Below are 22,831 nucleotides of genomic sequence, written 5' to 3' on the forward strand. Positions count from 1 at the left end.
GTGGAATACACCTGCTGTCTCAGGCAGAGAAAACAGCACCTGTAAATTCCAAGAAAGGGAAAACCACATCAGCTGGATTTAAACCCCCTCAGATCTTTGACCTGCAAGCCCTTTATTCATATCAATGGGATTTGGTTTTACTTGGCTATGATTGATGGCTTGCACACAGCCAGCTGTCTGGATTTTTAATTTAATTTCCCTTCATGCTTGAATGGATCTCAAATCCTAGCTGGGAAAATAAGCGCAATGTTTAGAAACATCTGTGATTGGCAGCTCTTGGTCCACATGTCCACTTGGTCCAACTGTTGGGGGCTGGTTTAGCTCAGTGGGCTAGACAGCTGGTTTGTGATGCAGAACAAGGCCATACCAGCTTGGGTACAATTCACGTACCAGCTGAGAATTCTGAATTCTCCCTCCGTGTACCGAACAGCTGCGGGAATATTAATGTAAGCCTACTTGTGCAGTGTTAATGTAAGCCTGCTTGTGACAATAAAGATTATTTATTTACATCAAAGGCAATGAAGTGTTCTCACTTCCTCTTTTTCTCTGCAGAAAGCAGGGTTAATAGGATGCAAATGAGTCAACTTGACTATTTTCATCCTCCCGCTGTCATGAGGCGCGAACATCAATACCACCGCCAGTGGAGGACCAGAGCATCGGAACTGCAGCAATTCCATTTTATGGACGATGTTGTGTTCTCCGCTGCATCGGGAACTCTGCGACCACTTTGACAAGAGTACAGGAGTAGAAGGACCTCGGGGTTCAAGTGCATAATTCTCTGAAGGTGACCAGGCAAGTTGTTAAGAAGGCGTATGGCATCCTTGGGTTTATAAATAGAAGTATAGAGGGCGGGATTATCCGAGCCTCCGCGCCAAAATCGCGATCGGCACAGGGGCGGACACTGAGCATCAAATCTGAGATCGGGTCCTACGTCGCTCCCGCCGGGAATTGCGCGGACGCGGTCTACGCGGTGCGGTAACTTCAGTAATTACTACTGGACGGCCAACATAGCCATGGTGAGGAGGTGACTGGTGGGGGGGTGAGCCGGCGTGGGTGCACATGGAGGCGGCCTCGTGTAAGGGCACAAGTTTAGAAGCACTGGTGATGGCACCCCTGCCATTCCCGCCGGTGCGTTACTCCACTAGTCTGATGGTGGTGGCGACCCTGAGAATCTGGGGGCAGTGGAGGAGACATGTGGGCGCAGAGCGGGCATCGGTGTGGTCCCCAATCTGCAATAACCATAGGTTTGCCCCGGGGAGGATGGATGGGGGTTCTGTATTTGGCGGAGAGCGGGAATAGAGGGGATGGGGGTCTTGTTCATAGACGGAAGCTTCCCGAGTATGAGGGCACTGGAGGAGAAGTTTGTGTTGGCTGGAGGGAATGATCTCCGGTATTTACAGGTGCGGGTCTTTTTGCGGAGGCAGGTGCCAACCTTCCCACTCCTGCCATTAAGGGGGATTCAGGATAGGGTGGTTTCTAGACGATGGATAAGGGAGGGTCTTGGATATCTATAAAGAGCTTATGGGGTCAGAGGAGACGCAGACCAAGGAGCTGAAGCTGAAGTGGGAGGAGGAGCTGGGGGATGAGATGGAGGAAGGTCTGTGGGCGGACGCGCTACGAAGGATGAATGCCATCGCAACATGTGCCAGGCTCAGCCTGATCCAGCTTAAGGTTGTTCATCGGGCTCACATGACGGTGGACCATATGAGCAGATTCTTTGGGGTGGAGGACAGGTGTGCGAAGTGTGTCCACATGTTTTGGGCATGTCCAAAACTGAGGGGATTTTGGCGGGGGTTTGCCGGCATCATGTCCACGGTATTAAATACGAGGGTGGCAATGAGTCCGGAACTGGCGATATTTGGGGTATCGATGGACCCGGTAATCCAGGAAGAAAGAAGATGTTCTGGCCTTTGCTTCCCTGGTAGCCCAGAGGCGTATATTGCTGGCATGGAGGGACTCAAAGCCCCCAAAATCAGAGACCTGGCTTTCAGACATGGCAGGCTTCCTCTGCCTGGAGAAAATTAAGGTTCGCCATAAGAGGGTCTCTGTTAGGGTTCGCCCGGAGATGGCAACCATTCGTCGACTTCCTCGCAGAGAATTAAACATCAGCAGAAGCAGAGGGGGGGGTGGGGGTGGGGTTAGGTTAGTGTAGCGTAGGGGGGTACGTTAGGTTAGTGTAGAGTAGGGAGATAAGTAAGGGCAGGACCTGCGGGAGAGAGTGGCGGAATTTGCACTATGTATATATATTTTTCTTTTCTTATTTATATTGTGGATTTTGTTGCTGTTAAACTGCCAAAGAAAATACCTCAATGAAACGTTTATTTTAAAAAAGCAAGGAAGTAATGCTACACCTCTATAAATAATTGGTCAGACCACATTTGTGTTTAGGAAGGATGTTAAAGCCCTGGAGAGAGTGCAGAGGAGATTTACTAGAATACCAGGAATGAGAAATTTTAGATACAAGGAAAGATTGGAGAAATTGGGTTTGTTCTCCTTGGAATAGAGAAGATTAAGAGGCGACCTTATTGAGGTATTCAAAATTCTGAACAATTTTGACAGGGTAAAGAAGGATATTCTGTTTCCACTAGTTGGTATATCAGTGATGAGGGATCGCAATCTCAAGATGGTGAGCAAGAGAACAAGGAGTGAGATAAGGGGAAACTTATTTACTCAGAGCGTTCCTGGGATTTGGAATGCGCTGCCTGGAGAGTGGTGGAGGTGGATTCCATAGGAGGTTTCAAAAGAGCTGGATATATATTTGAAAGTGATTAATTTAAAAGGCTACGGAGATAGGGCTGGGGAATGAGGATAGCTAGGTTGCTCTTTTGGGAGCCACTGCATACACGATGGGCTGAATGGCCTCCTTCTGTGCTGTAAATAACAAACAATAACCAGCCCAATAGTGTCAACTTGCAGTTCCTGCATCGTCTGGCCAGTTTACACATCTTGGCTATCTGAAAGGAGGAAGACACAAAAGTAAGGTTGTGATGTAAGGATTGGGTGCAAAAGTAACACTGGCATTCTTACACCATCTGAAGTTGGAAAATCAGAAGGTGTGAGCTGAACAGGAGGTATGTTGTGAAGTATGTTGTAAGGAGGACTAGGTGTGAGGATATTGTCAGCTTTGATGATTCGAATAATGGCCAGCCTTGCCTCTCCATGAAGGTTAGGATATGGAGGTACGCTTGTCCCATCCAATTAGCTCCTGCTGCACCTGTGTATTAATTTGTTCTGCAAGATAGAAGGAGTTGTAAGTCAGTGTCATGCAATTTGTTTGAATTATATGGCTGTTGTGGTTGAATAACAGGCTCTATGAGCAAGCTGTAAGATGTGAGTGTTAGGTTTGCAGGAGTGCTAGATGTGTGAGAATGTGATGAAACATGAGCCCTGATTGATGGAGACTTTTGGTAGATCAGTGCTGGAAATGCGGTGAACTGAGCAATGTCTGAGGCTAGTAGTGCAGCTTGTAGAATTAGAAGTTTCATTAATTGATCTTGGCCATTCGTTTGAGCTCATTGAATATCTTACACTGCTTCCAGGTCCTTGGGACTAACGTTCAGGTATTGATCCCCAAGGCTATTTGTTCCCATTGCCTTTGCAGATTGCCTAGAGGCCTTCTAGTTTCCCAATGGATACCTAACATCAGTCCTCCTTCCAACTCTTCTACCAAGGTCCTCAAAAATTTCAGAGCCCACTCTCCCAAATTGCACTATTTTGCAACGTTTTCCAGGTGTTCCCTCATGTTTAACTGCCAGCAACTGCTCCAGCAATAATACACCTTCCCTCTAAGAGTTGATGACCAATTTTATGCAGTGCAGGCTCGCTTTAAGTGATACTAGCTACTCACAATATTGGCCATCTGCTGATTTGCCCAAAGAACCAAGGGCACATTCAACACTGCCTGGACACCAAAATTATTGAAATTTGCAGTTAGCACAAAGTTACTGTACTGCCTGCATTGCAATCCATAGGGTCAGGTAATGGGGCATTGTGATTCCTTCGTCCATTTTTCAGATTATTGAATTTCGTTCCATGTTTCTCTGTTTAAAAAACTCGAATTACATTCACTTTGAATTAAGATGTTGAAATTTCTCCTCAAATTTTTGTTCCAAAAACATGAGGAACAGTAGATCTGGAGACTGAAATCATGAAGTATTGCTTTACTTTGGTAGCCTACATGCTGCAAAATCCTATAAAATTGGGCATTTTAAATACTTTTCAACTGCAGGATCTGCCTTCAGCTAACAGTTATTACTTTGGGCAACATTTTACTTTAAATCCCAGAGTTTTGAGGTTGAGCCTTTCAGGTAAAATTATAATTTTTTAAAAACTATTCATTCATGGAATGTGGGCATCACTGAGTGGGCCAGCTTTTGTTGCCCATCCACAATTGCCCTGGAACTGAGTAGTATACTGGGGCAATTCATAGGGCATTTAAGAGTCAAGCACATTACTGTGGATTTGGAGTCACATGCAGGTCAAACCAGGTAAGGATGGCAGATTTCCTTCCCTAAAGGACATTTGTGAACCAGGTGCGTGTTTATTACGATCGACAAGTTTCATGGTCATCATTAAACTTTTAATTCCAGGTTTTTATTGAATTCAAACTCGGGTCCCCAGAGCACTACCCTGGGTCTCTGGATTCCTAATCACCTGACAATAGCACTACACCACCACCTCCCCAAAGACACAAAAGCAATTCAATGGGTCGATTTTACATTATTGTGAAATGTACAGTTTTGTGGGTTTTGTTTTTATGTTTAAAATATTAAGATATTAAAGATATTTAAGGTATTAGAATTTTCAGTTATTGACAAAAGGCAGATAAAATGCTTTAAAGAATCATTTTAATTGTCTTAATTTGTTTATCCACAAACCATGATGTAATATTTATGTACATTTTTCCCATAATAATAATCTTTATTAGTGTCACAAGTGGGTTTGCATTACACTGCAATGAAGTTCCTGTGAAAATCCCCTAGTCGCCACACTACGGTGACTGTTCGGGTACACTGAGGGAGAATTCAGAACGTCCAAATCATCTAATAGCATGTCTTTCGTGACTTATGGAGCACCCGGAGAAACCCACGCAGACATGGGGGGAACGTGCAGACTCCGCACAGACAGCGACCCAAGCTGGGAATTTAACCGGGATCCCTGGTGCTGTGAAACAACAGTGCTAACTACTGTGCCACCCCAAATAAATTGGTTACATACAAAATACCACCATAAACAGTTACAAAGGCATTTTCCATATTCAATATTGACAAACATGGTGTTTTTTTCTTAATTCCTTTACGGGATGTGGGCGTCGCTGGTTAGGCCAGCATTTATTGCCCTAGTTACCCTTCAATATATGGTGATGAGTTGCCTTCTTGAACAGCTGCAGTCCTGAGGTGTAGGTACACCCATTGTGCTGTTAGGGAGGGAGTTCCAGGATGTTGCCCCAGCGACAGTGAAGGAACAGTGATATATTTCCAAATCAGGATGGTGAGTGACTTGGAGGGGAACTTCCAGGTGGTGGGGTTCCAAGGTATCTGCTGCTCTTGTCCTTCTAGATGGTAGTGGTCATAGGTTTGGAAGGTGCTGTCTAAGGAACAGTGCATCTTGGAGATGGTTCACACGTTGCCACTGTTTATCTGTGGTGGAGGGTTTGAATATTTGTGGAAGGGAGAGCAATTAAGTGGGTTGCTTTGTATCGGATGGTTTCGAGCTTCTTGAGTGTTGTTGGAGCTGCACTCATCCAGGCAAGTGGAAGGTATTCTATCACACTCCTATCTTGTGCCTTGTAGATGGTGGACAGGCTTTGGTGGGGGGGGGGGGGGGGGGGGGGGGGGTCAGAAAGTGAGTTACTCACCATAGGATTCCTAGCCTTTGACCTGCTGTGGTAGCCACAGTATTAATATGGCTAGTCCAGTTCAGTTTCTGATCAATGGTAACCCTCAGGATGTTGATTGTGGGGGATTCAACGATCATAATGCCATTGAATGTCAAGTGGCAGTGGTTATATCCTCTCTTGTAGGAATTGTTCATTGCCTGGCATTAGTGTGGCACAAATGTACCTTGCTACTTGTCAGCCCAAGCCTGGATATTGCCCAGGTGTTGCTTCATTTGGACATGGACTGCTTCATTATCAGAGGAGTCGTGAATGGTACTGAACATTGTACAGTCATCTGCAAACATCCCCACATCCGACCTTATGATGGAAGGAAGGTCATTTATAAAGCAGCTGAAGATGGTTGAGCCTAGGACACTACTCTGAGGAACTCCTGAAGTAATGTTCTGGAGTTGAGAGGATTGACCTCCAATCCCCACACCAATCTTCCTCTGTACTAGGTATGACTCCAACCAGCGGAGAGTTGTCCCCCTGATTCCCATTGACTCCAGTTTAGCTGGGGCTCCTTGATGCCATACTCGGTCAAATGGTGTCTTGATGTCAAGGGCAGTCACTCTCACCTCACCTCTGGCATTCAGCTCTTTGTCCACGTTTGAACCAAGGCTGTAATGAGGTCAGGAGCTGAGTGACCCTGGCGGAACCCAAACTGAGCATCCGTGAACAGGTTATTGCTGAGTAAATGCCACTTGATAGCACTGTTGATGACACCTTCCATCACTTTGCGGATGATGGAGAGCAGACTGATAAGGCGGGAATTGGTTGGGTTGGATTTGCCCTGTATCTTGTGTACAGGAAACACCTGGGCAATTGTCCACATTGCTGGATAGATGCCAATGTTACATACATAGATACATAGAAGATAGGAGCAGGAGGAGGCCTTTTGGCCCTTCGAGCCTGCTCCACTATTCATCACGATCATGGCTGATCATCCAACTCAAATCATGCTTTCTCCCCATAACCTTTGATCCCGTTCTCCCCAAGTGCTATGTCCAGCCGCCTCTTGAATATATTCAAAGTTTTAGCATCAACTACGTCCTGTCATAATGAATTCCACAGGCTCACCACTCTTTGTGTGAAGAAATGTGTTGTAGCTGTACTGGTTCAGCTTGGTTAGGGGTGCGGCACGTTCTGGAGCATAAGTCTTCTTCAGTACTATTGCCGGGATATTGTCAGGGCCCATAGCCTTTGCAGTATCCAGTGCCTTCAGCCATTTCTTGATATCACGTGGAGTGAATCATATTGGTTGAAGACTAACATCTGTGATAGTTAACATAGACATAGAATTGGGCAGCACGGTGGCGCAGTGGTTAGCATTGATGCCTACGGCGCTGAGGACCCGGGTTCGAATCCCGGCCCTGGGTCACTGTCCGTGTGGAGTTTGCACATTCTCCCCGTGTCTGCGTGGGTTTCGCCCCCACAACCTAAAGATATGCAGGTTAGGTGGATTGGCTACGCTAAATTGCCCCTTAATTGGAAAAAAAATTGGGTACTCTAAATTTATTTAAAAAAACATAGACATAGAATTTACAGTGCAGAAGGAGGACATTCGGCCCATCGAGTCTGCACCAGCTCTTGGAAAGACCATTCCACTTAAGCCCCACACCTCCATCCTATTCCTGTAACCCAATAACCCCACCTAATCTGTTTTGGACACTAAGGGCAATTTAGCATGGCCAATCCACCTAACCTACACATCTTTAGACTGTGGGAGGAAACCGAAGCACCCGGAGGAAACCTACGCAGACACGGGCAGACTCTGCACAGACAGTGACCCAAGCTGGGAATCGAACCTGGGACCTCGGTACTGTGAAGCAACCGTGCTAACCACTATGCTACTGGGGAACTCCGGAGGAGACCGAGATGGACCATCCACTCGGCACTTCTGGCTGAAGATTATTGCAAATGCCTCAGCCTTGATTTTTGCACCTATGTGCTGGGCTCCTCAATCATTGAGGATGGGGATATTTGTGGAGACTCCTCCTCCATTGACTTGTTTAATTGTCCACCACCATTCACGGCTGGGTGTGGCAGCTCTGCAGAGCTTAGATCTGATGCGTTTGCTGTGGAAACGATAAGCTCTGTCTATTACTTGCTGCTTATGCTGTTTGGCACACTAAGTAGTCCTGTGCTTCATCAGTTTGACACCTCATTTTTTGGTATGCCTGATATGCTCTCTTGCACTCTTCATTGAACCAGGGTTGATCCCCTGGCTTGGTGAAAATAGTAGAGTGGTGAATAAACTGGGCCATGAGGTTGCAGATTGTGGTTGAGAACAATTCTGCTGCTGCTAATGGCCCACAGTGCCTCATGGATGTCCAGTCTCAAGTTGCTAGATCTTTTCCCATTTAGCACGGTGATAGTACCACACATCACGATGGAGGGCATCCTCAATGTGAAGAAGGGACTTTGTCTTCCCAAGGACTGTGCAGAGGTCACTTTTACCGATATTTTCATGCATCTGCAGCAAGCAGATTGGTGAGGATGAGGTCAAGTATGTTTTTCCCTCTTGTTGGTTCCCTCACCACCTGTTGCAATTCCAGTCTAGCAGTTATATCCTTTAGGACCTGGCATTCTCGGTCTGTAATGGTACTATTGAGCCACTCTAGGTGATGTACATTGAAGTCCCCCGCCCAGAGCATATTCTGCACCCTTGTCACCCTCAGTGTTTTCTCCAAGTGGTGTTCAACATGGAGGAGTACTGATTCAGCTGATGGCGGCCGGTATGTGGTAATCAGCACAAGGTTTCATAGATTATCATAGAATTTACAGTGCAGAAGGAGGCCATTCGGCCCATCGAGTCTGCACTGGCTCTTGGAAAGAGCACCCTACCCAAGGTCAACACCTCCACCCTATCCCCATAACCCAGTAACCCCACCCAACACTAAGGGCAATTTCAGACACTAAGGGCAATTAATCATGGCCAATCCACCTAACCTGCACATCTTTGGACTGTGGGAGGAAACCGGAGCACCCGGAGGAAACCCACGCACACACAGGGAGAATGTGCAGACTCCACACAGACAGTGACCCAAGCCGGAATCGAACCTGGGACCCTGGAGCTGTGAAGCAATTGTGCTATCCACAATGCTACCGTGCTGCCCAGTTCCTTGCCCATGTTTAGCCTGAAGCTATGACACTTCATGTGGTCCAGAGTCGATGTTGAGGACTCCCAGGGCAATTCCCTCCCGAATGTATACCACTGTGCTGCCACCTCTGCTGGGTCTGTCCTGCCGGTGAGACAGGACATACCCAGGAATGGTGAGAGTGGTGTCTGGGTCATTGTCTGTAAGATATGATTCTGTGAGTATGTCTATGTCTGGCTGTTGGTTAACTGTTAGACAGCTCTCCCAACTTTGGCATAAACCTCCAGATGTTTGTAAGAAGGACTTTGCAGTGTGACAGGGCTGGGTTTGCCGTTGTCATTTCCGGTGCCTGGTTCGATGCCAGGGGTCCGTCCGGTTTTGTTCCTTTTTTGTGTTCTCGTACCGGTTTAATACAACTGAGTGGCTTGCTAGGCCATTTCAGAGGGCATTTAAGAGCAGCAAATAACATTTGTGGACAGTAAACGCACACGTGTTCAAGGTCTTTTTGAATAACGTATATAGATTGATGCATTAAGACATTAATTAACTTGTTATATTCGTGAGCATATCCACCTTACCTTACCTTAATAAGGAATAATATAGAGTCCAGAGGAAATGCTGCAGCTAGGTCAATCAAAAGCCAGGTTTTGATGTATCGCATAGCAATATCTTTTGGATTCAAGTTCACCACCTGAAGGTAAAGATACCAAAACATGTTGCGGTATCCCCTATTATAAAAACTAACCAAGAATCATTTCTGTAGACAATGTAAAGTTGAAATTTATCACGATTGTTTAGTAATTAGAATACTGTAACAAAATAGATGGATCATAAAGGCAAAAAACAAATCTGAAACAAAACTAAAAATTATAAACAATGTTTTAAAAATAATAAACTATTGAAAACTACACATTGATGAAGTACATGAATCTAACATGGAATACAAGTATGAGAGAAACTTTGAAACAAAAGACAAAACTAAAAAATATTTTAAAAAACAAGGACCAATGCTTTGGCATAGGTGTAAATGGCGAAGAGGCACAATATATTGTGAAGCGCCAAAAATGCAGGAGAACAAATTTCCCAGAGAAATTGTCCTCCCCCCTCACCAATGATGTATTGCCACTCATGTGAATACCACCAACGGACCTCCCTGCAGCGATCCTCCTCCAAACTGGAAAGTCCAACACCTTCGAGGGGAGTTCGGAGGTGAGTATGCAGTTCATCACAGGCCACCAATGACTGCCAGGAGAGAGAGAGCACATCAAAGGTCAGGGAAGGGTGGGTTACAGTGCTCAGGGATTCCACCAGGGGGATTTGAGGCATGGAAAGCTACGTTGCTTGAGATACTGGGATGAGATGGGGAGGCTGAGGAGGCTGTGCTGCATGTGGCACCAGGAGTATAGTTGAAGGCTTGAGAAGGCTCTGGTGCACTGGGAGGGGCTGCTAAGGGCCAGAACGGGCAAAGGGTCTCGGTGCATTAGGGCTAAACCAGTGGATAGGCATTCAGGCAAAGGGTCTCTGCCGGGTCTGAATCAATGGGCAGGGGTGGGGGGGGGCGGGTAGGAAGCTTCAGATGGCAAGCCTGAAGAGCCAGTTGGAGGGGGGGAGGAGGTAGAAGCATGGGGTGGGGTGAGGTAGGCAACGGCCTCTTCGAGAAAAGGGATATGATTTGGCCCTTGAAGTTGGGGTGGGGGAGGGGGGGAATGGGAAGGGAAGCCTGGGCTGGTGGATTGTGGAGGTATCAAGTGGACAAAGCATGAAAGATCCACTAATATTGCAAGGGGTTGCCTGGGAGTTCATAACTGAGCATGTTAGCTCCAATACAGGGGCATGACATCATTAACTTTGCCTACCAGACCATTGAGAAACTAGACTATTAACTTCCTTTATTTTGACAGCTGAGCCAATTATGCCCACTGACTCACCACTGATGTGTGTGATTGCCACTGATTACCGATCTACGGTTAACCCTTTGCCCACTCATTTCCCCATTCTGAGTGCCAATGTATCCATAGTATCCCTGCACTATTTGTTGAGAGGGCAAGCACATATAACCTCCCCGACAAGGGCACAGGCTAAAAGGCTCAGTGGAGCATCCTGCTGAGCACAGTCATCAGTGACCATCGAGACGTTGCATCTCAGTGTGGGTGGACAAACAGTTAATCCAAGGAGGCATTCCTCAATGTTCACTCTCTCTCTCTTGCCCCTTGCAGTGAGTAGTATGAGTGAGAGATGGAGCCTGTGGAACTGATTATCATTCTTCTCGTGCATTGAGAGAAGACATCAATGGAGGTGTCTGGCTTTCTAGAGGCATGAGCAGAAATCTGAGGAGGAAGGGGTCGCTGCCTCAGGAGGAACCCCAGAGAGCGGCCGCTCGGAGGCACTTTTCATGGCCCGGGGTCTATAGATGGCGCCTGACCTTCCTCGAGATAAGCAAGAACCAGTGTTGATGATGGCTTTGCCTGTCCATGGGCATGGTGGCTCATCTGCGCAACCTTGTCCAAAAGTTTGCGCCGCGAGTGGTCCTGAAGGACATTCACTGCCTTTGGCTTTGAAAGTCACAGCTGCCCTCAACTTTTACATGCCTGGCTCCGTTCAGGGCTCCATGGGTAACCGTTGTCGCATCTCGCAAGCCTCTGTCTATAAATGCATCAAAAAGGTGATGGATGCACTCTTCTTAAGGGCTCACAACTACATCAATTTTGACTGTGGCCAGGCTAGCCAAGTTGCAAGAGCCATGGGATTCGCCCAGATATTAGGCTTTCCACAGGTGAAAGGATCAAGTGACTGCACTCACGTGGTTACCAATTCTCATGGCATCAAGTAATGCAGTTTATCAATCATAAGGGCTTCCATTCCCTTAATGTTCAACTAGTCTGAGACTACACAAAGCGCATCCTCCAGGTGTGTGTTAGGTTTCCAGGGAGTGTCCACAACAGCTTCATCCTTAGCCACTCTCAGATACCCAACATTTTTGAGGGAGCACAGCTGCTCAGAGACAATGGATACCCCAGAGGATGTGGCTGATAATGCCTGTGCAGGGGCCACAGAATGCAGCAGGGACCAGCAGCACGGTTTAACCAGAAAAAAAAAATCAATGTCCGGTTTTCGGTGCATATAGTGGGCAGTAGCGTTGAGAAACATCTTCAGCTGGATTCTCCGTCGGCAGGATCCTCCATGTGGTTGGCAGCGCGCTCATGCCCGCGGATTTCCCGACGGCATGGGTACCCACAATGGGAAACCCCATTGGCCAGATGTCGGGACGGAGAATCCCATTACCTGCAAGGGAGCGCCGCACTGGAAAACCTGGACAGCGGAGCGGAGAATCCCGCCCCTTGTTATTTAATGGCACTTTGCCATTTTTTTGGGCTTTGAGGAGTTTCTTTCCGTCAAGGGTAATTTCCTGCTGAGGAGCTAAAAGGCTTCTCGCAGATCGGAGCGCCATTTTGTCTGGTTGCTCCTATCTCCCCACTGTCCTTTCAACACCCCCCCTGTTTCCAAAGCCCCCTCGCCCCATAACCTCGGGGAGGCTCCTGGGAACAGCTCCTACCAGGTAAGGGCACCTGTCCCAAGATTCCTGACAGTGCCGATCTGGCACTCAGGCACCCTGGCATTATCACCCTGGCAGTGCCTCTGCCAGCCTGGCAGTGTTGGGACTGGCAGGGTACCAGGTTGGCAGTGCCAAGGTAACCAGGTGCCATAGGGAGTGCAAGGATGCCACCCTGCCCTGTCATCGACCACCCAGAGGGTCTCGAATGGTTTTGAAGACCCCCCCACCAGGTGCCATTACAACTGATCCACATTTGAGGTCTCCCAGGTGCGGCCATTAGGTCCCGGGTGTCAGGAGAATCCCACAAACCATTAAATATGCTGATCTAGATCATGCCCATTGATCATGCCCATCTAGATCAGGCCCTCGCAAGATTCTGTTAAATCTGGTAAGGCATTTCAAGTGCCTCAAATCTCACCAAGAACTCTGATGAGACTCAATGGCCTCATCGTGACATCAAGTCGGGTGCAACGAGGCTGTTAAATCACACCCCAGATACAATGAGGCCCATGCTGCTAGTCACGCTATGATGGAGTAGAGTATCAGAATGCTGGAGATCCGGTTCTAGTGCCTGGATCGATCTGGTGGAATCCTACAATATAGTCTGCAGAGGGTGTCACAGATCATGGCTGTCTGCTGTGTTTCAATGGGGTGAGGAGGAGGAGCAGCACATCTACTCCGATGAAGAGGATGTTGAGGTGGATGAAAAATTGAAGGTACTGGAGGGAGCAGAGGAAGGCTATCAATAATGGCGATGGCAAGAAGGGGCAGGAGAGTCCAGGACATCCTCATGGCTTCCCGGTTCATGGATGGCAAGGATTAAGGCCAGTGATAACGTTGCATCTTGCTTATGTCCCTTCCCATCTGATTGCTGGCAGTGTATACCCTCATTAAAATGGCTCTTGTCTTGGAAAGGAAACTGTTGCCTGTAGTCCCAACATTGCAGGATGACAATGATGAATTGGAGTGGGGTCAGTGCATTGTTCCTGAAAGAGCTACTGCAAATGTCTAACTCCTGTCTGGCTGATGGCAGCTTGCTTGCTCTCAATGACTAGCGGTTTTTCAGAGCAATGTAGCGTGGATAGTTTAATCTCTCTTGACCTAGGCTCCTCCTTAGGTGGGCGTGCCCCTGAGGTTCAGTGTCACCTGAGTCAAATGCACACTTTTCCAGGGCTGTAGGTGCTGGGATCCTTGCGCTTTGATTAGACTTTCAGAATGACTGGGTTGAGTGGTGGACCTGAAACTTGTGGACCTGAAACCTCATTAGCAAAGAGAAACTAGCATGACTGATGTGTTCTGTCACTGGTGGTATGCCAACCAATCAGCTGCCAGACTTACGGAGAGCAGATGGAGGTGGCTCTGGAGTGGGCACTGAGCCTTTCAGTGGAACATGGGTGCAGTTGTCTCAGCGGCTCAACATAAAGAAATCTTATGAGTCTAGGGAGCCACAGTGAGGCAGCTACAAGTGAGAATTATTTAATTGGCATAGGTGGTAGCTAACTTACATAGGTGGCACTGTCTACTAGTTCATAACACCTATGTCCATGCTGTGAAACTGGACCTTCTTAACTTTTATGACCCAACCGCTACATCTTGTATAGCCCCAGGAGCCACAGCAGAGGTGGAGACTGCCTGCTGTATACCAAGCCCTGTTGGCTGTGAAGCAGGAGCCCTCTGGAGGGCCGAAACCTGGAGCGCCCTGGCCTGCTTTCAGGGTGTTGCTGTGTGGTGGTGCCGCCCTTGTCTGCCTGAGGGCTTGGCGCTGATTGGGTCACAGGAAGAGGGGAGCCAGGTGGATTGGACATTTCTAGTTTCCAAGGTGGAAAGCCCCGGGCTGTGCACCAGTCTCTCCTCCTTATGGGTGTTTGATGGCCCCTGGCTTTCTCCTTGCGATAGAAGGCATCTGGAGTGAGGTCAAGAAGTCACGTGGTCCTCTGATGTTAGCACTTGTGGATGTCCACAAGTGCCTGAACAATGAATTAAAAGCCCTGCACCATGGAGTTCATGCCCTGCACCACTGAGTACACGTCTTGCGCCATGGAGTGTACTTCAAACACCATGGAGTTCATGTCCTCCACCAGTGAAGGACAGGGGTCTTGCCACAAGGTCTCCACTTTGTTCATCAACCTCGCAGTGTTGCCCTAGTTGCCTCAGAGTGTCAGCACGGTCTACATGAACTGAAGGTGTTGGGCCACCTTCATTCGGATTTTCAATTTGAGGAGTGGAGTTGACTTTCCTTCCTGACGTTCCCAACTTTTTCGTGGAGCGCCAGCACCTGAGGCATGAACGGATCCAAAATGAAATGAAAATTGCTTATTGTCACAAGTAGGCTTCAAATGAAGTTACTGTGAAAAGCCCCTAGTCGCCACATTCCGGCGCCTGTTCGGGGAGGCTGGTACGGGAATTGAACCGTGCTGCTGGCCTGCCTTGGTCTGCTTTCAAAGCCAGCGATTTAGCCCTGTGCTAAACAGCCCCTGGAGGTACGGCATCTTGCGGCAGCTACTGGACATCCCTGCCTCCATGTGCTGTGGATCAGAAAGTGAGGTGCTCACCAGATTCTGACTTCGAGGTCTCTCTACTACTAAGTCCCACCAAGTTATGTGTCTGCACTGGTGGAGGATGCGGATGAAAGCTGTGACACCTCTTTTATCTCCAATTCTAAAAATTCATCCTCACTGGTGTCTGGGTGGTCTCCTGTGCCTGGCTAGTGGAGGTGCTGGGCTTCTCCCCTGATGTGCCTGCAAGAGAAGGGGGATGTAATTAGCACTTGGCTGTGAATAAGGATATACGATACAGGGCTCACGTTAGATTGGTGATGGATGATGGCATGCTAGGCCTCACTTGTTTTTATTTTTGGCACCCACCTCACCCTCGGTACAGGAGCATCCCTCTTTCTCCCTGGAGGATTTTAAACTCAGGCATCCCTCTGACCGTCTGGGACCTCGTCCGTTTTTGTGAGCCTGCTAGTCCTGCAAGAAAACAGATGGGGAGAGTACAAGCAGGCTGTTTGCCAGGGCAGATGGTAATGAGGCCTGATTCATCATGTAAGAAGGTGTTATGTATGTTGTATTTTATATCTGTTGCAATAATGTTATTAAAAGCCTGGGTTAAAGTATATATTTGTTGCAGTAATATTATTAAAGAACCTAGTTGAAGGTAACGACTGCATAGATAATTTTATGGATTGTGTTTAGTCCTAGCTAAGAAGGTCATGGGACATCTTAATGGGTTACAGATTATGTAATTAATGGGAGGAGCCAGGTCTGTCTGTAGTTTTCAGTTTAACCAAATGCTGTTAGGTTGAGCAGAAGGGTCTGACAAGGCTGGACTTGCTCTTGAAAGGATCTCTCTCCAAAAGGTCTATAGAGGACAGCAAGTAAGCCTGTTTTGTTAACTTTATTTATAAGTACCATTTGAACTGTATTGGGTTGCTTGTTTAGAATATTTATAGTGAAGGTGGAAGGCAAAAGCGTTTCCTTTTATTTAAGAACTATTTAACTGTTAATTGTAAAGCTATATATTTGATGTTAATGTGGTTAATTCTGTGTCTAAATTAAAGTTTATTTTAACATAAAAGATATATATTGGTTAGTCATCACTCCTGGTGAAGTCTCCTTTCCTCACATTTTTACAGATTTCAAATTTTTGGGGTTTCTCATCCGGTATCCTAACATAAATTGGGTCTGGTCCAGTATCCTAACACTAGCATGTGTGGTTGGTGAGTGGGAGCAGCTCCCACAACTCCCCAAAAGACTTGTGCTTTCAGGTAATCTGGACATTCTGAATTCTCCCTGTGTACCCAAACAGGCGCTGGAATGTGGCGACTAGGGGATTTTCACAGTAATTTCATTGCAGTGTTAATGTAAGCCTATTTGTGACAATAATAAAGATTATTATTATTATGAGACAAGCTTCAGGAGAGATGAGAAGGTTTGTGGGAGAGCAAGTGGTGGTGCCCCTTGAGGTGGCAGTGAGTAAGCTCCCAGAGGATGTAAGATGGATATGAGAGTGGGTGAGTGGTGAAAGATGACAAGGATGACTTACCCTGGCAGAATGGAAGAGAGTTTTTCATCCTCTTCTGCACTGGATGGCCACCCTCGTTTGCAGGGTACTGGTGCTTACCAGCGCAGCCACAGCCTCCCAAACAGGGTTGGAGACCTTTCTCAAGGATCTCTTCCTTGTCTGTGGGTATAAGATGCACCACCGCTCCTCAGCGAATCCAGGATTCTGCCTAGGGATGTCTCACTGAATCTTGGGGCAGACCTCTTTGCAGCCATTCCCATCGGTAGACTTTGAACAAGTGCTTGAAGCACTGGAGTGGCCTTTAAATGGAATGCCCCGCTGATTGAAGCACTCAACTAATGGCAGGGCAGGAAAATCAGAGTCTACCTGCACAGGGGTGGCTCAAAAACCGTGCAAAAATATTTTTTTCAGAGTGGCTAAAAATACCGCACAAAAATACCGCACAGGCTACTCACCACTTTTCCGGCCAAAACGACACTTAGCCAAAAAAACCAGAAAATTCCACCCAAGGAATTTGGGCAGTGATTAAGACACAAGTCTCCAAAGCTGCTTCTTATATTCAGCCTGCATGCACAGTGCTCCCTGTGAATCAAGACATTTCCTCATATTTTCTGCTTTGTAGCAGATTTGGGCACACAGTAGAGGAAAGTAGGGCTGATTCCCTGTCAAAATAATTGATTTTCTTCTACCCAGATATTGTTTGGTTCTTTGCTTCTTTTATTGTTCCATCAAATATATGTAGATCAGATTTATGTTATGTACTGAGATCTACCATTGATTTTCTTTTTCTTAGCATCTATGGGTCTACCTTAGGAATCAAGAATCGAGTTAAACAAAATATTAGATAGTACTTTTGAAGGCCTTCTAATTAGGATAGTAAACTTACTTGCCACTGAAGAATTTGATGTGACTTTTCTATCTCTTGCTGCATAATAGTTATTGATGCTAGGTAAATTATTGCAGTTAAAGTACAACACAGAATTGTTTTTTTTGTAAATATTCCACCTTACCTTTGGCTTTGACGATAAATAATTGGAAAATTGTGGATGAGAAACAAAGGGATGAAGGGAATCATCTGAAGTGTACAGTCCCACTTACACCATTTTATTTAGAGACACAGATGATAAAATCTGAATCTGTCAGCAACACCCAAAGAAACTGAACCTAAGTATAAAAGAAGTTTGCATACCTGGAGAAAGTTGCCAAAATATCAGCTCTGCTGGCCTGGTAATTGGGCAAAGTATGCTTAATGCCATAAAGCACTTCCTCATAACATTATTCTTTTCACTACTATTCCATTCAATGCATTCATACAATATTACAGCCCTTTTTGAATTCTAACTACAGTCATACTATGGCATGGCACAAATATATACTGCAACTTACATCTGAAACTGTTGTCATATTTAGTAATGTGATATGCAGCTGGGGACTGACTAATTAAAATAGTTTCTTGTTTGGAAGATACGTAAAGCAAGGTATTTACAAGAGCTCCAACGCAGGTGAAGTGGGCACAGATGTCAAGTGTGCTCAAAGTGAAAGTAAGGACTTCTAAAATATCACTTTAGAACTTTAGCAGTACTCATGAACTTACATAAAACCTTATTCAAACCTCAACAGAGTACCTTTTCTAATGTTGGGATCACACTACAGGAAGATTATTGACGCTTTGAGGAGTGTACTTTTCATATTCATTAGGATGTTATCTGATATGAAGAATTGAAAACATACAGGGCAATATGATAGAAAAGAGCAAACAGAACTTTTCACACAGTTGCAAGGCTGTAAAATTCATTTCCAGGTTTAGTGGGTGAGGCAGAAACTGCACCAATAAACAAGGTTAGACTATAAAATGGATGAAGAAAAAGTAGATAACTTGATACAGGGACAGGACAGATCATTGTGATTTTCACCATTTGCTTAGCAGGTGAAAGTCAACATAGGCTGACAAGTTTGAATGGTTTGTGTCATAACATACACACAAGTATATGATGGTGCACAGGCATTGATTGACACACAGGATGACCAATGAACACACAGAACACAGCAGCCAATCACCAGACAGGACACGACCACTATACAGCCAGAGGGCACTAGTTTTCCCGCTCTCTTGGGATCCAGCCTCTGAGACAGTCAGAGCCCGTGAGCAACAACTAGAACATACACCATGTGGTAGTAAGATAGTCTGGTCAGGTTAACCTCAGGTTTCCATTCAACTCAGCATAGTGTCAACCCACAGTTAAAGTATGTATGATAGTTAAGAGTTCAATAAAATAGAGTTGCATTTCTTCAAGTGTTGGAAGCCTGTCTCTCTCACTGCTGCAGTAAACGTAGTCCTCGCAGACCCAGCTTACCCAACACATCAGTTTGTATCCATGTCATAAATTCAATGTGTTTAAATGTTAAAAGGCATTTAGACCAGAAATCCTTCTTACATAATTTAGCAAAATGATGTGTGTTCATTTACAAATAGTCACACAGCCATTATTCTGTCACCATCTGAGCTCTGCAAACTTGTATGACCTTAACTCTGCTTGCAGGACAAGACATAGTGAGCAAACATAGACTCAAATTGGAGGCAGATAATAGAAATTACAAGGCCTTGACTCCGTGTGAGAAGTTAATGCTGGACACTGCTATTGAGAATATCAAGAGACTAAAGGAGCATGAAGCAATCCATCTCTTCAAGGTTCAGAGTTATCATCCTTTATTTATATCTTGTACATAAAGCAGGATGTGTTTTACAATGTGGTTATTATAAGCTTGCCATTGAAAAAATATATTTTGCTGTTAACATGATGTTGAAGGACTAAATAAAGGTTTTGGTTTTTTTTAATTAATTGGAATTCTGATTTTCTTTGTCACATTATTATATCAATTTGGTTAAATTACATGTGTAATTTTATTACTCCTAAAACTGTTCTCAACTTTATTTTGGACAAAAAATTACAATTACTGAGAAAATACACTGGATGAAAATTGCAAAAAGCAATTTGAATGAATCAAATGGTTCACCAAGAAAACATGACAGGCAATCATTTTGCATGGGAAAATATCATATAACGTCTGTGGGAAGTTTAACCCACACTGGCAAAAAAACATATTAGGAATAAGGTTTGTAGCCATAAAGAATGTATATTTAAAATATTTGTTATAACATATAGATATAAAATAATAGTTTAAAATAAATGGCCACAAGATTGAGCAGCAAATGCCTGCAGTTTCAGTGTTAGAGGTGCTAGTTTAGAAGTAAAATGGCATCTGCAGCATTTCTGTCAATTTTTAGCATGGCTAACATCAAAGCATCATACTGCAAGCATTTTGAGCATGCCTCATAAGTTTGCAGAGCAGGAAGATCATGATAACATCTAATGCTAATTTGGCACCAGCGATGCCATTGTGGGGCCCCACTGCTTGAGTGAAAATATCTTTTAAACATGACAGAACATACATTCAACAGTAGAAAGGACATTTTCAGTACTCTTACAAAGTATTATCAGCCAACTTATGGTATTGGGCCGAGCAGTTGCCGTACCAGGCTATGATACAGCCAGATAGGATGCTTTCTATGGTGCATCTGTAAAAATCGGTAAGTGTCAATGTGGACATGCTGAATTTCCTTAGTTTCCTGAGAAAGTATAAGTGCTGTTGTGCTTTCTTGGTCGTAGCATCAATTTGGGTCGGGCAGGACACATTGTTTGAGAAAGGATGTGGTGGCATTGGATGCAATTCAGAAGAGGTTCACCAGATTGATTCCCTGGATGAAAGGGTTGATGTATGAAGAAAGATTGAACAGTTTGGGCTTATATTCACTGGAATTTAGAAGAATGAAAGGGGATCTGATCGAGGTATATAAAATACTAAGAGGGATTGATAAAGTAAATGTAGACCAAATGTTCCACCTTGTGGGGCAATCTAGAATGAGAGTTCACAGACATAGGTTGAGAGGCGGTAGGTTGAAAACTGATATGAGGAGGAACTTCTCGCAGTGAATGGTGAATTTGTGGAACTCGCTGCCCCTTAGAGAGGTGGAGTCTGAATCATTAAATGATTTCAAGAAGGAGTTAGATATATTTCTGATTTGAAAACGAGTTAAAGGGATATGGGGAACAGGCAGGGAGCTAGATTTGAGACCAGGGAGAGATCAGCCAAGATCTGATTGAATGGCGGAGCAGGCCCGAAGGGCTGAATTGCCTTCTTCGGCCCCTATTCCTATGTGCCTTTGTCCTCTGATTTAAAACCTCTGCCGCTCATTCGGTGATCGTGATATCTCTACTGGAGTTCATGCTTCCTTTCCACCAATGCTCAGGAATGCTAAACTCAGACGCGACCAGAGGCGTTGGCCCATTAATAATTCTACCTGTGCTACCCTGGTTGCGACATGTGGTGTTGTTCGGTAATTGAACAAAATCCATGCCAGTTTCGTTTCGATGGACCCTGCAGTCTATTTCTTCATGCCCTATTTAAACATCTGGACTGCCCGCTCAGGCAGACCGTTGCAGAATGGATAGTATGGGGTGATTCAGATGTGGCTCATCCTATTGATGTACATAAACGCCTGGAATGCCTCGCTCCTCGCTGGTAAAGGAGGTACCATTGTCTGTTACAAGCACCTCTGGGATCCCATGGGTGCTGAAGGATTGGTGCAACATTCTCAGTGGTGATTCAGGAGGTGATGTCCATAAAATTCAATGTCAATACGACTTCACCCGCTACTGGCTGGGACAGGGGGCTTACAGGCAGCGTGAGTTGGCTGAGGGCATCCACATGTGCAATCTGTGGTCCTGAACGATGTTCAGAGGTGCACTCATGTGCCGCCAATGGCAGGGCTGAAATGATGCCCATAGACGAAGCAGTGGAATTTCTTTCTGAGAGTATCATGTCCAGTCCTTCCTTCTCAATTTGTGCATAGCGACGCTCTTCGTCGGCCAGGGTTCTGGACGCGTAACTTATGGGCTGTTCCATCCCATCATTCCACAATTGGTACAGCACTGTCCCAATGCCGTGTGGTGAGGCACCACATGTGATGATGAGTGACTTTAACAGATTGTAGTTTGTCAACAGTTGGATAACAATTGTCGCTTCACTGTGGTGAATGTTACCACCTGTGGCACTTTCCATACCCATTTCAGGCCCTTCTTTAATAGTGATTGCAGCGGTGCCAACAAGGTAGCCAGGTTTGGTACGGACATCCCATAATAATTGATGAGCCCTAAAAATGACCTCAACTCCATCACGCTTTCAGGGTTTGGGGCTCCCTTGATAGCCTGGACCTTTTCCTCCACCAGGTGCAACCCATCTTTATCATTGCAATTTCCAAGGTAAGTGAATTCTTTCACTTGAAAGATGCACTTGCTTCCTTTCAGGTGGATACCCATGTCAGAGGCACTGTTCCAGGTTTCCCAGATGTTCTTTCTCAGTGGCTCCTGTAATGAGCACGTCATCTAGGTAGGTAGTCACCCTGGGAAACCCTTGGAGGATGGTTTCTATTACCCGCTGGAAAATTGCACATGCTGACGATACCCCGAATGGAAGTGGGGTGTACTAGTACAACCCCTATGGGTGTTGATGGCGACATATATTTGTGACGCTGTGTCTAACTCCAACTGGTGTTACGCATGGCTCACAACCAGACAGGGTCTCTGTAGCCAACCACGGCTTAGGAGGCTGGGCCTGGGTCCTTGAACCACTACTAGCAATAGTCTAACTGACTGTTGACCATGGGTAACTGGGTCACTGTGGTAATGATGATGGCCAATGGTTCCCCGGTGTATGTTGCCAGTTGGGCCATGGTATCCCTCAAGCCCATGTGCAGGATACCCATGCAAAGACTATAGAAAACTTGTTGTCCAATAATAGAGACAGCAACCCACGTTTCGATCCTCATGTCCAAGGGATGATTGTTGACCTGAAACCTTATTCTAAGGGGGTCACTTTGGGGGCTATGATGCAGTTTAACTACATTAAGTCTTCTTTGGAGAATGTGCAAAGCCCTGGCTCGGGGCATTTGTGTCACCTTGTCTTCCATGGTAGACTCGACTGCCATGGTTCTTGCAACCGCAAGTGCAACGCTGTTGTGGATACTCCTGATCGTCCTCTGGGGAGATGTCCCATCGGCTCATGGTGGCCCTTGGCATTGCCCATGATGCTGTGTCGGTGGTGATTGAGTTACACGAGTCCTATCTTTAATCCATGGAACCCCGGAGCTCCTGGTCCCCATTTTCCACATTCTCGTGGGAGAGTTATAGCTCTGTGACCCTTTTCAGATCCAAGGCC

At 45.9% G+C, this 22,831-nt stretch overlaps 1 protein-coding gene across 1 annotated transcript in view; it reads right to left on the reverse strand.

The window, feature by feature from the left end:
* The window catches only part of LOC119969078 (potassium/sodium hyperpolarization-activated cyclic nucleotide-gated channel 1-like), a 182,809-nt gene that overhangs the window by 143,153 nt on the left and 16,825 nt on the right, over positions 1-22,831 (reverse strand). Inside the window, exon 3 of the mRNA XM_038802281.1 lies at positions 9,563-9,670. Coding sequence (XP_038658209.1) covers positions 9,563-9,670 — 108 coding nt within the window. The remainder of the gene's footprint in view (positions 1-9,562; positions 9,671-22,831) is intronic.

Source organism: Scyliorhinus canicula, chromosome 7, assembly GCF_902713615.1.
Source record: "Scyliorhinus canicula chromosome 7, sScyCan1.1, whole genome shotgun sequence".
Classification (NCBI taxonomy): domain Eukaryota; kingdom Metazoa; phylum Chordata; class Chondrichthyes; order Carcharhiniformes; family Scyliorhinidae; genus Scyliorhinus; species Scyliorhinus canicula.